General features: G+C 42.8%; 1 protein-coding gene across 5 annotated transcripts in view; it reads right to left on the reverse strand.

Moving 5' to 3' along the window:
* The window catches only part of ptprsb (protein tyrosine phosphatase receptor type Sb), an 87,267-nt gene that overhangs the window by 23,075 nt on the left and 49,037 nt on the right, over positions 1-15,155 (reverse strand). For 2 of the 5 annotated variants that reach the window (XM_052548396.1, XM_052548393.1), the window contains exons 8-14: positions 14,251-14,520; positions 12,407-12,988; positions 11,391-11,527; positions 10,951-11,095; positions 1,574-1,767; positions 710-736; positions 212-329 (exon numbers count right to left, since the gene is read on the reverse strand). In XM_052548396.1, coding sequence (XP_052404356.1) covers positions 212-329; positions 710-736; positions 1,574-1,767; positions 10,951-11,095; positions 11,391-11,527; positions 12,407-12,988; positions 14,251-14,520 — 1,473 coding nt within the window. Of the gene's footprint in view, positions 1-211; positions 330-709; positions 737-1,573; positions 1,768-6,591; positions 6,871-10,950; positions 11,096-11,390; positions 11,528-12,406; positions 12,989-14,250; positions 14,521-15,155 lie in introns of all 5 variants that reach the window. The other 3 variants (XM_052548395.1, XM_052548394.1, XM_052548392.1) reach the window with 2 other exon arrangements.

The following is a 15,155-nucleotide window of genomic DNA, read 5'->3' on the forward strand; positions in this document are numbered from 1 at the left end:
CTCCACCCTCCAGAGATATATCAGCCAATCCAATGTCATGAACGCATACAATGACTAACTGTGTTTCTGACTGGATAAAGAAGTGTCTTGACTGAAGTCTTCTGTTTTGTTGAGTCTAGTGACTAAAGACTGTTGACTGTCACACACACAACACTTTTAACTGAAATGGAAAATTTCAACATACAGAAACACACAAAGACGAGTGACTCACATGTGACGGGTGTTTGCACCAGATGAGCGACGCTCTGAGCTCCGTCTCCTTTAATAGTGTAGGCCGCCACACTGATGGAGTACAGCGTCTCAGGCTGCAGATCCTCCAGCATCAGCTCCTACGCACACACACACACGCGCGCACACACACAGTATCAAGTCATTCAGTGCCAGAAACTGCAATGTAATCTTAAGCACTTCTCTCTGATCAGTGATCTCCGACCTCACACTTGCTCTGATTATATGTTACTGCCTCATTCATTCGTTCATTTTCTCCAGCAATGTTTTGGGTTACTATACTTCTCAGTCTGTAATCTGTGTTCGAGAGGGTCTATGAAAGTGCTCTCCAGTGTTAGAGGTTCACACACACACACACACACACACACACTCATGCAGTGAAGCGGTTCAGATCCAGCAGCTCTGAAGGGCTTTGAAATCTTTCTGTCTCAGCTGTGCTTTCATAAGCTTCTCTGAACATAAAGCTGAAGTTCATACTCACGTATAGCGCCGTCCCATCCGTGTTCCTCTAACGGCGCGGCAGCACAGAGATGTGAGAGAATCAGTGATGACCAGGCGGAGCGTAGGAGGAGAGCAGGGTGAGATTCATTTAGTGAAGGACAGAATGAACGAGCAGTGAGCAAGAGAAGAGATGAAGTGAGACGCAGAGTGAGATTCATTCAGTGTCTGTTCATTCAGATCAGACTGATTCTGTACAGGCAGTATAAATAAGTATAATACTTAGCATCTGTTGTTATTTTGAATGCTGTTTTGGCCAGTATTGTGTAAAAAGATTCAAAACTTGAAACTTGTATGAAACTGCATCCATGACCCATTTAACTTCTGTCATGTGATGCACTTCTGAGTGAAACGGGATATTGAATGAGAAATAAATGTAGGTCATGCCGTGATTTTCTCCTGCTGGATTGATGTGAAAGTGTGTTTCATATGACCGGTGATGAGACGATCACAGGAAGATGAGGAACACGTATTAGGAAAGGAAATGAGATACATTTTAATTTCATGTTGACTGAAAACATTAATGAATAAAAACCCAAAACCTCACCATATATAATCTTTGATGAGGTCATTTATAACTAGAATTTTCCTTCGTGTCAGTCGATTCCAGTTATTTTACTTTTATTTTTAAAGATCAAATTGTTTTATAATAATCATAAACACACGAGTGTGTAGCACATACTGATTTACATTTTATTGTGCTTTGCTATTCTTTTACTTACCTATAGTGGCTAACGAAATGTAAGACCTTTACCAGAAATATCTAACTTCTGAATAGCAAGTCAAGGATGAATTCTGGTCATATTTTGCTGAGGGTGTGGCGTGGTCTGTGGGGTCGTGACCTCACCTGCTCATCGTCCAGCATCATGTCTTTGATGCGCAGCAGGCCTTGCGACTCCCCGTTCTCCATGCGCACATAGTGAACCTGGTAACCACGGATGTGCCCGTTCCTTTGCCCTGGCAACACGGAGCGCCACGACACTTTAACAGATGTGCTGTTGATGGGCTGGACTGCTACCTGACGTGGTGGAGCTCCGGGCACTGTGCGCGCACACACACACACACACACACACACACACACACACACACACAGCTTAGTCTGACGTCACTGCAGAACCTTCAAAGAACCAGTACAAAACATCCAGACACTGCAACTTTAAGGTGTGTTCACACTTGTAGTTCAGTGTAGTTCTCTGGGTCCAGACCAACAAAGACACATTTATTTCAGGTTTGCTCAGCATTCACACTGTAAATGATAAAAGAGGTCATGTACCAAGAAACCAAAATTACCTTGATCTTTTGACATATAAGTGGTCATTATACTATAAAAACATCATGTAAATTTCAGAACTCAAATCTTTGTTGTTAGTCTAAAAACAGCGAATATTGAAGGCAGTCTGCCAAAACAACAGCTTGTGGAATGTGCCCCTCTATGTTGTAATGGTGTGGATAAGCACCGCCTCCGCAGAAGATAAATGCCTGATTCTACATCACTGGTTGTTTAGCCCTGCCCACTAATCTGCTATTGCTGCCTGTTTACCCCCACCTACCAATTCTACATCACCACCTGTTTAGCCCAGCACACCAATTATATCACTGCCTGTTTAGCCCCGCCCATCCATTCTATATCGCTGCCTGTTTAGCCCCACCCACCAATTCCACATCACTGGCTGTTTAGCCCCACCCACTGATTATACATCAACGGCTGTTTAACCCCATCCAACGATTATATTCTACATTGCCGGCTGTTAAGCCCCACCCACCAATTCTAAATCACTGCCTGATTAGCCCCACCCACCAATTCTACATCTCTGGCTGGTTAACCCCCCACCCCCCCCCCCCCCCCCCCCCCCGATTCTACACCACTGGCTGTTCAGCCACACCCACCATTTATAAAGTTGTGGCAAAGTGATTAAAGAGTTTGTCTCCTAACCCTAGGGTTGTGGGTTTGAGTCTTGGGAAGGCAATACCACGACAGCATGAATGGATGCCCACTGTTACGAGTGTGTGTTCATGGTGTGTGTGTGCACTTAAGATGGGTTAAATGCAGAGCACGAATTCTGAGTATGGGTCACGATACTTGGCTGTATGTTAAAAGATAAACTGCAAGACTTTACAACTATAGGACAGGAAGAGCTAAATAAACGTATCACTGTATCTAAACCATGTTTATTAGACCCTGTACCCACTAAATTACTGAAAGAGCTGTTACCTGTAGCCGAAGAACCGCTTCTCAATATCATTAACTCGTCGTTATCTTTAGGTCACGTCCCAAAACCATTCAAGCTGGTGGTTATTTAGCCTCTTATTAAGATACCAAAACTAGATCCTAGTGAACTGGCAAAACATAGGCCCGTTCAAATCTATTTATAAATAAATTTATGTATAAAATTCTATAATAAGTTGTGTCTGCTCAATTGTGCTCATTCCTGCACAAAAAAAAAAAAAAAAAAGATCTGTATGAAGAATTTCAGTCAGGTTTCAGGCCCCACCATAGCACAGAAACTGCACTTGTTAAAAATACAAATGACCTGCTTCTTGCGTCAGACCAAGGCTGCATCTCATTTCTAGTCTTGCTTGATCTTAGTGCTGCATTCGACACCATAGATCATGACTGTAACAATTAAAACTCTGTGATCACGGGAAGAAGGAGGCGGGAACCGGCGGACAATCAAATAAGACTTTAATAATAAAAATAAACACAAAACAGCGAGGCAACTAAAACCCAGGCATTTTTCCTCTCTTATCCTTCACTGTCATCGCTCCAGTTTTATATCCTTCCATCTCCTCCGTGGGACTCGAGACCGGTGGGTCGAGCAGGTGTCGCTCATCTCCAATCACTCCAGGCCTCGCCTCGTTTCCATGTCTCTCGACCCTGCCCAACTCGTCACAATGACATACTCATAGATCGATTACAAAACTATACAGGTATTCAAGGGCAGGCTCTAAGATGCTTTAGATCCTACATGACCGATCTCTACAACTTTGTTAATTTAAATGGGGAGTCATCTCATTTAACACCAGTAAAATATGGAGTGCCACAATGAGCCGTCCTAGGCCCTCTGCTATTTTCAATATACATGTTGCCCCTTGGTAATATTATTATAAAATACGGGATTAGTTTCCACTTTTATGCTGATGATAATCAGCTATATATCTCAACGAGACCAGATGAAACTTCCCAATTATCTAAGCTAACAGAGTGTGTTAAAAATTTAAAAGATTGGATGACCAATAATTTTCTCCTATTAAATTTGGATAAGACAGGGATATTACTTATTGGACAAAAAATAGATCACAATCTGCAACTACACAGATGTACTGTTACTTCCTCTACAGTCAAATATCTGGGTGTTATATTAGACAGCAATTTGTCTTTTGAAAACCATATTTCCAATGTTACAAAAACAGCATTCTTCCAGCTTAGAAACATTGCCAAGCTACGAAACATGTTACCTGTTTCTGATGCAGAAAAGCTACTGGTAGTTCATGCATTCATGACCTATAAGTGAGTGACATGACATACAGCCAAGTATGGTGACCCATACTCAGAATTCATGCTCTGCAATTAACCCATCCAAACTGCACACACACAGAGCAGTGAACACACACACACCGTGAACACACACCCCGAGCAGTGGGCATCATTTATGCTACGGCGCCCGGGGAGCAGTTTGGGGTTCGGTGCCTTGCTCAAGGACACCTCAGTCGTGTTATTGCCGGCCCGAGACTCGAAACCACAGTCTTAGGGTTAGGAGTCAAACTCTCTAACCACTAGGCCACGACTTCCCACGACTTCTCTAGACTGGACTATTGTAATGCACTTCTAGGTGGTTGTCCTGCTTCTTCAATAAACAAGCTACAGGTCGTCCAAAATGCAGCAGCTACAGTCCTTACCAGGTCAAGAAAATATGATCATATTACCCCAATTTTACAGTCTCTGCACTGGCTACCTATTAAGTTCTGTATCAGTTACAAATGATCATTACTTACCTATAAGGCCCTAAATGGTTTAGCTCCAGCGTACCTAACTAGCCTTCTACCACGCTACAACCCATCACGCTCCCTAAGGTCACAAAACGCTGGACTTTTGGTAGTTCCTAGGATAGCAAAGTCCACTAAAGGAGGTAGAGCTTTCTCACATTTGGCTCCCAAACTCTGGAATAGCCTTCCTGATAATGTTCGGGGTTCAGACACACTCTCTCTGTTTAAATCTAGATTAAAAACATCTCTTTCGAATTGATGAATGATTGCGTCTTTAACTGAACTGACAGTCACCACTGATGAGCTTCTAATAAATATTGTATTTAATTTTCTGTAAAGTTGCTTTGCAATGATTTGTATCGTAAAAAGCACTATACAAATAAACTTGAATTTAATTGAACTGAATTAGTCCTACCCTCCAATTCTGCATCGCCCGCTGTTTAGCCCAACGAGAGGCGAACGCAGGTCTATGAAGAAACCAAACAATAAAGATGCTCCGAAGACAAGTTGTGGAAAACAACTTCCGGCGTCAGAAAAGAGTAGATGAACTTTATTTTTAATGAAGTTCCAGACTGAGCCAGTAAGAACACAGTCCTTTGTTCACTTCATTTTACTGCAGTTCCGTTTACAAACAAGGCACAATTCGACATGAAATTTTCAGAAAGATTGAAACAGACAATGCTGTTGACTATACTGGATCTGAAAGAAATGTCGCAACACAAGTCCTGAAAGACAGCGGAGACCAGGACAACTAGAGCCCAGATACAGATCCCCTGTAAAGACCTTGTCTCAGAGGAGCACCAGGACAAGACCACAGGAAACAGATGATTCTTCTGCACAATCTGACTTTGCTGCAGTCTGGAATTGAACTACTGGTTTCGTCTGGTCAGAGGAGAACTGACCCCAACTGAGCCTGGTTTCTCCCAAGGTTTTTTCTCCATTCTGTCACCGATGGAGTTTCGGTTCCTTGCCGCTGTCGCCTCTGGCTTGCTTAGTTGGGGTCACTTCATCTACAGCGATATCATTGACTTGATTGCAAATAAATGCACAGACACTATTTAACTGAACAGAGATGACATCACTGAATTCAATGATGAACTGCCTTTAACTATCATTCTGCATTATTGACACACTGTTTTCCTAATGAATGTTGTTCAGTGCTTTGACGTTATGTATTTTGTTTAAAGCGCTATATAAATAAAGGTGACTTGACAAGTGTGAGTAACTGTTCTCATTACATGATCACTATTGCTTTGTCTGTTAAACAATATGATGTATATATAAATTTTTTACCTAAATCACAGCAGCGTCCATCTGTGAAGGATATAGATTGTCAAACATACACAACTGTTAGCCAATCACAGCAGTGATGTTTACTTCCGAATCTACAATCCTCCAGCCTATTCCAAAAGCATTCTGATGGACAGAAAATAGCTTATAATTTGTAATTTTCAACCAGACTGAAGTGAGTTTAGGCTTAAAACAAGAACAAACAACAGTCGGTGCTTAACTTTATCCATAGGGAAAACAAGTTTATTATTCTGAGCCCACTGGCAGAAGTTTTTTGCTGGTACAAGCAAAAACTCGGTCTATATTGATTCGTGCTTTTCAGAAAACAAGACTTAGTCCCTTAAGCAATTTTGCTTTAAGTAAATGTGTCTGAATGTAAAAATGTTTAGATATTTGTACTGGAAAACATGACAAAAATATTACGTAAGAAAATTTTTTTTTCCACTGTGCCAAGTATGAACACAACCTTAAAGAACTCCAAAGACAAAAAGCTGATCTGAAGATCCTTCAACAAAACATCAAGATCTCCAAAGAACCACCTGAAGAACCTAAACAGACCTGAAGAAGATGGATCTAATGCTGATATTTTACCATCTTCATCTGTTGTGCACTCTACAGAAGTGCTCTCCGGTCCGCCGCCCTGCTCCGTGATCTCCACCACCGTCACACGGTACAGACTCCAGCGCCGCAGGCCCGTCAGCAGCGCCCCGCTCGCGCCCGGCTCCAGACGCAGTGTCTGCGGGGACTCAGAGCCGCACCTGTACCTCACCTCGTACCCCAGCGGCTCCTCCGCGGCCGGAGCCCAGCTCACAGACAGCGAGGTGGAACCAGCGGCGGAGCAGCGGAGATCACGCGGGGGAACCGAGGGCTCTGACAGGAAGAGCGGACAACAGTTGAACATAAAACACAGAAAGGAAAGATCATCGAGGAATGTGGAGGAGGATAAAGAAACAGAAATTAAGAAAAATAAATCAATACAACATAAAGATGAAGGCAGAGGATGAGATTTGCGGGCTGCAAAAATAGTGTAGAAGGAAACAGATCAATAAAACTAATTATGAGGCTCGAATTACATTCAACTTAAGAGATAAATGATGCAAACAAAGGAAGAATGAAGCAAAATGAAATGAAGGATGTGTTGTGATGCAGCGATGGAGGAATAAAGCGCCTGTCTGTCACGAAACAAGCATCCGATCAACATATTGACCAGAACAGACAACCTAATTAAAGCACCGCCGAGCGTGTAACCGATAGCAGCACCACCGCCATGGAAACACGCTTGATGGATGGAGCGATGCGTCGGTCCAGGATCAGACTTCATGACCAGATGGTGACAGATGTCCGACTGAAACCCATCGGGGTTACGGAGGAGTTTCTGCTTACAAAGATCTCCTTTAATTAGAAATATGACGAGGTTCTGCAGCTCTGTGTATAAGATGGGTTTCATTAAACCAACACTCTAAAACAGCGCCCCCTGCTCTTCACATTTTGTATGTTTCTCTTATCGCTTCAGACTTTTGTTCTATTCAAACGTAAGTGTCCTACGAAGTGGACATCACAGGATATTCCACCATGATTCCAGTTCAGAGCGAATGTATATGGTCCATTCAAAGTGCACTGAAGTGTGAGAGACGTGAATTAAGTTGCATTTATTTACCGAGGTATATGATGTCACACTTGTCCGAAACATTGCACAGCACAGATTCGTGAATGAATGTTGAATCAAAAGTTTCCCCTGCTCAGGGAGAAGGGAGGACCATGTCAATGGGAACACAGTTCATGCACGAAGCTCACTTCTAACGAGCTGATTATGTGAATCAGGTGTGTTAACAGAGAGAGACATAACACATGTGCAGAGCAGATTTTCTGTGTGTGAACATACATATAAGAACAATACATGTTGTGCTTGAGATCCACACATGAATGAATAAATGTAAATCTGCCTGACAACAAAGTTACGGCTTTGTTTTAATAACTCAATATTGTCAGAAAGCATCTAGAGAAATCAGAGCATCGCTGAGCAGACTCTGATCCTAATCATTATGACGTTTGTACTAGAGCGGTTATGAGCGCTAAAGCAAAATAAGACACAAAAACATCGACTGGACTGGATGCAAAACTAATGAGAACAAAACAACTGAAACTAGAAAATAAAGAATCAGTCTGGAAAACATGTGAAGAGAAGCTGATGATGTAGAGTACGTACCTGCTCCTGCGTATGGCACACGGACCTTCTTACCATCACACACACTCACACATCACACACACACAGTTTCCACACACACTTGCCTTAAGCATTTTTCTGAGCTGAAGTCTCAGCCGAATACGAGCGTACAGAATTGTGGGTATTATCTGTCATTAATACTGTGTTTAATGTGGGGCTTTGGTCTCCGTCAGTGTAATTGACTGAAACCTTTCCAGCCGAATGGCACAATGAGAGCTGAGAGAGTTATTAAAAATAACAAGGGATCCGAGACATTCTCAAAATCAAAGTGATAAGGTTCTCACCGCAACTGGCCTCTGTTCTCGCACACGCACGCTTGTGTAACACAATAATTAAACTGACATGGAATAATTCAATTATCTTCATAGAATATGACATGTAAAAATTAACTGTGGATGTGTAATTGCTTTCAAAAACGGTTATCTACACCAATTTCAGAGGAAGTGCAAGAATAACTGCTCATGTGCGTTTGTGCTGGAGCCTCAGTGAGACGCTCAGAACTTCAGCACAATCTACAGACTCACAACTGATGCTACAGCAACGTGCTGGACCACAGAACAGCTGAAGAACCCCACAGACAAGAACACCCTATGAACATCTGTTCCAAAACCCATAAAAACAACAGTGACACCCTAGCAACTGTTTCTAAACCCCAAATAACACCCTAGGGACTGCAACACCCTAGCAACTATTCTCAAACCCCTAATAACGACCAAGTATAACCACTCACAACACCCTAGCAACCCTAACCTAACCTAACCCCCTGATTACACCACAGAACAGAAGAAAACCCACAGATAAGAACACCCTAACAACTACACAGCAACACATCAACATCTGCTCAGAACACCCGAGAAAATGCATAGCAACAGCCTGGCAAGGATCAAGAATACCCTAGAAACTATTCACAACACCCTAGCAACAGACACCACTCACAAAACCCTAATAACACCCCAGATATCGTTCCCAAAAGCCTAATAACACCCTAGCAACCGCAACCCTAGCAACTGTCCCCAAACCTCTAATAACACCCTAGCAACCATCTATAACCATCAACGACAACCTAGCAACCACAAAACACAATCAACTAGTCCCACAACCCTGATTACACCCTAGCAATTATATAGAACCACCCACAACACCCTAGCAACTGTCCCCAAACCCCTAATAACACCCTAGCAACCATGTATAACCATCAACAATAACCTAGCAACTACAACACCCTTGCAACTGTTCCCAAACCCCTGATTACACCCTAGCAATTATATATAACCACCCACAACACCCTAGCAACCACAAAACCCTAGCAACTGTCCCCAAAACCCCTAATAACACCCTAGCAACCATGTATATCCATCAACAACAACCTAGCAACCACAACACCCTAACAACTGTTCCCAAACCCCTGATTACACCCTAGCAATTATATATAACCACCCACAACACCCTAGCAACCACAAAACCCTAATAAGTTTCAAATATAATTTATTATATATCTCCATTTACAACAGCAGCAGCCGACCAATGTGCTTTATAGGATCAAAATAAAATAAATAGTAAAAAGAATTGCAGAATAGCAAATAAATAATAACTGTTCCCAAATGCCTAAAAACCCCCTAGCAACCTCCTCTAACCACCTGAAGTGGCTCAGAGCTCATCCTCACCACCTGTAGCACAGGTAACAGGTGAAACCAGGTGAAAACCACACAAACACAGAAACAGCACAACCTTAACCTCTGTCACTGCCATCACTCTGAGCTTCGAAATAAAACAGCCCTGAACACAACAACTTTAATTCATAGCGTTTGTCTGCAATCACAGAAAGTTTATCAGAGTGTCAAAGTTCACTACTGCAGGACTGTGTTTGATATCCAGACTCAGTCAAACTTGATCAGACGCATTTCCATTCACAGATCTGGCTATCAGGATGGTTTAGTGGAATAATGAGAGGAGTCTTAGGGACCGCGGCGGTGGTTCATCATCCTCACTTACCGTTAACTGTCCTGGAAAACACAAGCTCTAGCAGCAGAACTGAAGAGCTGCATGACACCTAAGAAGAGCACTTCATCATTAGCACAGACACAACAACACACACCACTGGAGTTACAATCACTTCACTGGGTCCTGAGCTGAGTAGACATTAAACTACAGGAGGAAGAGAACAAAGAAAGAAAGAAAGACAGAAAGAAAGAAAGAAAGAGGTACAAAGGCAGAAATGTAAAACATATTCCCATCCAATCTGGTGGTGGCTTTGACTTCTGCATGTTTTTTAATCATCTACTGGAAATACTTGTGGACATACACATCTCACACACCAAAGCACTTTACAATGACACATCGATGGACAGACAGACAGACAGATGGATGGATGGGGGGGGGGGGGGGTGAGTAAACAGATTTGGAGGAATCCACTTCTGTGCCCCGTGCACTGGCAGCCAAGATCTCGCATCTCTCTTCTGTTTCCACTGTGAAAATGATGACTGAGCAACTACAGATTAAACATCCATCGGGGGGATTCATCCCCCCCATCCCATCAAGACCAACAAAACCATCAAAACCAATCAAGAGTCACAGATAACAGCAGAAGGCATTGACAGCAGCTGTGGATGGAGAAACTGAGGGAGGTTTAGTGCAGAGAGATGCTACTGCGACATACACTGTAAGAAAACAGCCTGTCAGGAGAAATACCGTAACAACAAAACCTTTTTAAGGACTCTCACACATACTTGCTTGTGCCGTGCGTTGGTTGATCTCGTTGGTGAACGCTCCGATGCCTTTATTGGACACAGCAGCCAGAGAGAAGGTGTACTCTGTGTTGGCACGCAGACCCTCCACCAAATACGATGTTCTGGGCTCAAAACTCCTCTTCTCCTGTTTGTTTGAAAGATTAAAGTCTCTGTTGTTTATATTTATGCAGTTAATAGTTGCTTTTATCCAAAGTGACTTGCAATTTGTCTATATTTGTAGAAATATTTGTACAATCAGAGGCGGAACTAGAGGTTTCCTCACCCCCCCCCCCCCCCCCCACCAGCCACCCCTATAAAATATCCTGGCTACGCACTGCATACAATGCATTTGAAAACATTACCATTATTCCGACATTTCAGGAGCTGATGCCATTATGATCTGTAGCCCTCAAGGGTTTCTCAGTGGAGCACGTTCTCACCTGAATGCCGAGCTCTGGAGCTTTGTAGATGAGTTCGTAGGCTTTCACTGGCTCTTTGGAGTAAGCAGGTTCCCAGGTCAACTCAACACTGGTATCGGTCACTTTACCCACCTGGAACTTCCCTGGCTGCCCAGGAACTGAAACACAGATCAGGAATGCATTACAAACCTGCTTATAAATAGAGCACATCATTTATTAATGGAGCCACACGAAGGGCCAGTTTTAACAAACAGGGCAAATTAGCATGAGAGCACAATTCCAAAACAGCGACAATGGGCGTGGAAATTTCTGCGGGTGATTTACGGTCAATGTGCAAATTAAAGAACACAGACGCCACATCTCATTTACATATCGACCAAGGCATTATGCCAAACACAGCATAATTTAGCATAGTTGCAAATAAGCAGATCCAATGCTCTTCAGGTGTGGGTGACCTACTTAAACACAGGCACAAAATAGTTTAAGACATGCCTTTTTCATGCATTAAATAATGGTGCAAACATTAGTAAATTGCATTGCATGGTTTTAATACTTTTTCTCCCATAAATGTTGAGTCTGAAAGGGAAACTTCTTTTCAGTGCCAATTCTTCACTGCACGTCTTTAGTGAATCCTGACAGTACGATTTTAATGAAAAAAGGTGGTTTACGCTGGTGCAAACTCTAAGTAAACCTGGCCCTGAAGAAATAGTACAGAAATGCTCAAATGGTACACTTGATTTCAAGCATTCTGTGAAGCTCCACTGGAACGTGTTAAGGTGTGGTAACTTTTACTATTTCTAAGCTGAATTTCTGGGATGAAATCCATTCATTCCAATAGAAATCAGTGCGATCCCCATAAGATTCAAGCTAGATCTGGATTCAGAGAAAACTGCTTGGTTTGAAACTTCCTTCTTTGTGAGCAGTGCTTCATGCATCTCTATATTATAGACAATGGCTCTTACTTTGCTTGTTCAGCTACCGTGACAGCACATTTGATCTGTAGGAGTTGATTTCCTCAGTCAGACTCTACAACTCACCTCCAGGTCTCACTTTGACGTGGACGGGGTCAGAGAAGGGTCCATCTCCCACGGATGTGAACGCCAACACACGGATGGTGTACGTCTCGGATGGCACAAGGCTGTGGATGGTTGTTATCATGCTGTCCTGAACGTTGTGGATCTGCCAGTGGCTCATTGGCTGCGAGGGATCCATGGTGTAATAAACTCGATAGCCTTTGATCAAACCATTGGGCTCCTCCGGTTCGTCCCAGCGCACCATCACTGCGTTCTGTGATATGATGCGTGCCTGGATGTTCCGCGGTGGGCTGGCGGGCGCCTGCTCTCCGGTCCGAGCCTCCACTCTGTTGCTGGGCGGCCCCTGACCGATGGTGTTGACCGCGGACACACGGATCTCGTACTCGGTGTTGGGGTACAGGCCGCCGATGCTGTAGCGGGTCGTGGTGATGGAGTCTACCGTCTCATACTTGCTGTCTGGGGATTTGGCACGGTACTGGATGATGTAATAGGACACAGGGTCGGGGTTACCAGAGTCCCAGGTGATGGTGATGCTGGTGGGGGTCGTCTCCGTGACGATGGGGGTACCAGGAGCTCTGGGTAAAGCTGCAAAGAGAGCAGAAAACTGCACTGCTCAAAGGCTGATCTTTTTGACATTGTTGAAATCTCTACTGAACACTACAGGAGATACACTAGAAATTAAGGGTCTGAAAAGCAGGATATTTCAAAGTTTTCTAGGATAAACAAACAAGATATCTAGAGATCAAAATGGACTGCTTAAAGAATATCTGGAAACTCATGCTTTTGCTTCAATTTACTTTTGAGGAAGATTTGAAATTTGTAAGTCAACAACAACACCCACTTTGTGTCCACACGCGCATTAAGAAACGTTTTCTTACTTTATTAGACTGGATAAAATTACACATTATTTTCATCAACCCAACATCATTCTCTAAAATACATTTACATTGAGCAGCTGGATTTGGCTGATTAGAGTATCTGACTTCCACATCACCTCCTGGATAATATGCTACAGAGAATTTACTTTGTAAAATCTTTTTTTGTCTTTGTTTGAACGTGTACTTTTTGTTTCTACTTCCTGTTACATTATTTCTTCAATTTTGTCCAATTTACATTTTTTTCTACTGGTGGACAGATGATGTGGATGCCGAAATCTCAAAGAGCAGGGTGGCTGATATAAAGCTAATATGTGACTATGGAGCACAAAACAGGTAATTATCTGAATAAATCATCTCTTCATTGATGTGTGGTTTGTGAGGAGGACAGTATTTGTCTGAGATACAACTATTAGAAAATCTGGAATCTGAGGGAGCAAAAACATCTAAACATTGAGAAAATCATCTTTAAAGTTGTTCAAATTAAGTTCTTAGCAATATTACTATATTATTAATCAAATATTACTGATCAAAAATTAAGTTGTGATATAAATCAACGGTAGGACATTTACAAAATATCTTCATGGAACATGATCTCTACTTAATATCCTAATGATTTTTGCCATAAAAGAAAAATTGGTAACTTTGACCCATACAATGCATTGTTGTTAGGGTTAGGGTTAGGTTTAGGGTTAATTAACCAAAAGTAAAAGTGTAATATAAACATACATTTACTTTAGATGACAACTTGATAATTATAGTATTTTCACAAATAAATAAATATTTTAAACAAAAAGTAATCTGGGAAGTGTGCATTGGGAATCTTTTTATTTTATTTTTTAAAGTAAAGCCAAGGTAATTGTTGAACTAAAAATATTTTTACATACAGCACACATTGAAAATAAAGTGAACGGCAAATGAATAAAGCACCCTAACAGTTTGAAAGCACGAGTTTAAATGACCTTTCCTTACACTTAACAATGACTTGCGCCACGGACTCGATGATTCCCAGGCTGCTCATGGCGACGCAGGTGTAGTTGGCCGACTCACGCACACCGTTCAGCTCCAGAACGTTTCGTCCCACGGGCATCTCATCCTCCGGCGTCAGGTCCTCCGAATTCAGCATCCACTTGACGTAGGGCATGGGAGAGCCGACCGCGACGCAGGTGATGTTTACGCTGCCGCCCGGCATGATCTCGTGGCTCATGGGAGGGATGGTGAAGCGAGGGGGAACGCGCCGAACTGGACACAAACACAAGGAAACAGAGGAGAACCAGGTAACAATGACAGAAAATGGATGTTCTGGTGAAAGCTTCATATTCAAGCTGGCAATGCATCATTACAGCTTAAAGGACAAGTTGCTAAATATAAGCGCTGGCTAGCAGATGGAACAGAATAATAATGTGTAAGGAGCTGGAGAATCTGAATTCGAGCTAAAGGTCAAAGCCGTGTTTTCTTACAAACTGACTAACGCGCCCATTTCTACAGGCGCATCTCTCCATCGTCCTCGTTAGGTTCATGAAATTTCTGCGAGGATGAAAAACACAGGCGTTTAACACAGACGCTTCCACCGGGGCTTCTCTGTTCTCATTCTGAGCTCAGCTGGGAGGCAGAGAAACTATAATGATGCATATTTATTAAAACCCGCTCTGTCTGAATGCGCTCGATTTCGGTCCGTTTCCCATAAGCCTTTAGAAACCTAAATGAGATGCTGCTGCCCTCAGGGATGACGGAGAGCGACCAATGAAGCCTTTTCAAGCTCTGTGATCGACAGCTGCAGATATCGACTCTATAGCCCGCTCTGGGAAAGCAGGGGTTCGATCGGGGCTGGTTTCGTTCCCCGGCGGATCAAAGAGGAAGAGGAAGGTGTGATTGAG

The sequence above is a fragment of the Carassius gibelio genome, chromosome B2 (assembly GCF_023724105.1).
Source record: "Carassius gibelio isolate Cgi1373 ecotype wild population from Czech Republic chromosome B2, carGib1.2-hapl.c, whole genome shotgun sequence".
Taxonomy (NCBI): Eukaryota; Metazoa; Chordata; class Actinopteri; order Cypriniformes; family Cyprinidae; genus Carassius; species Carassius gibelio.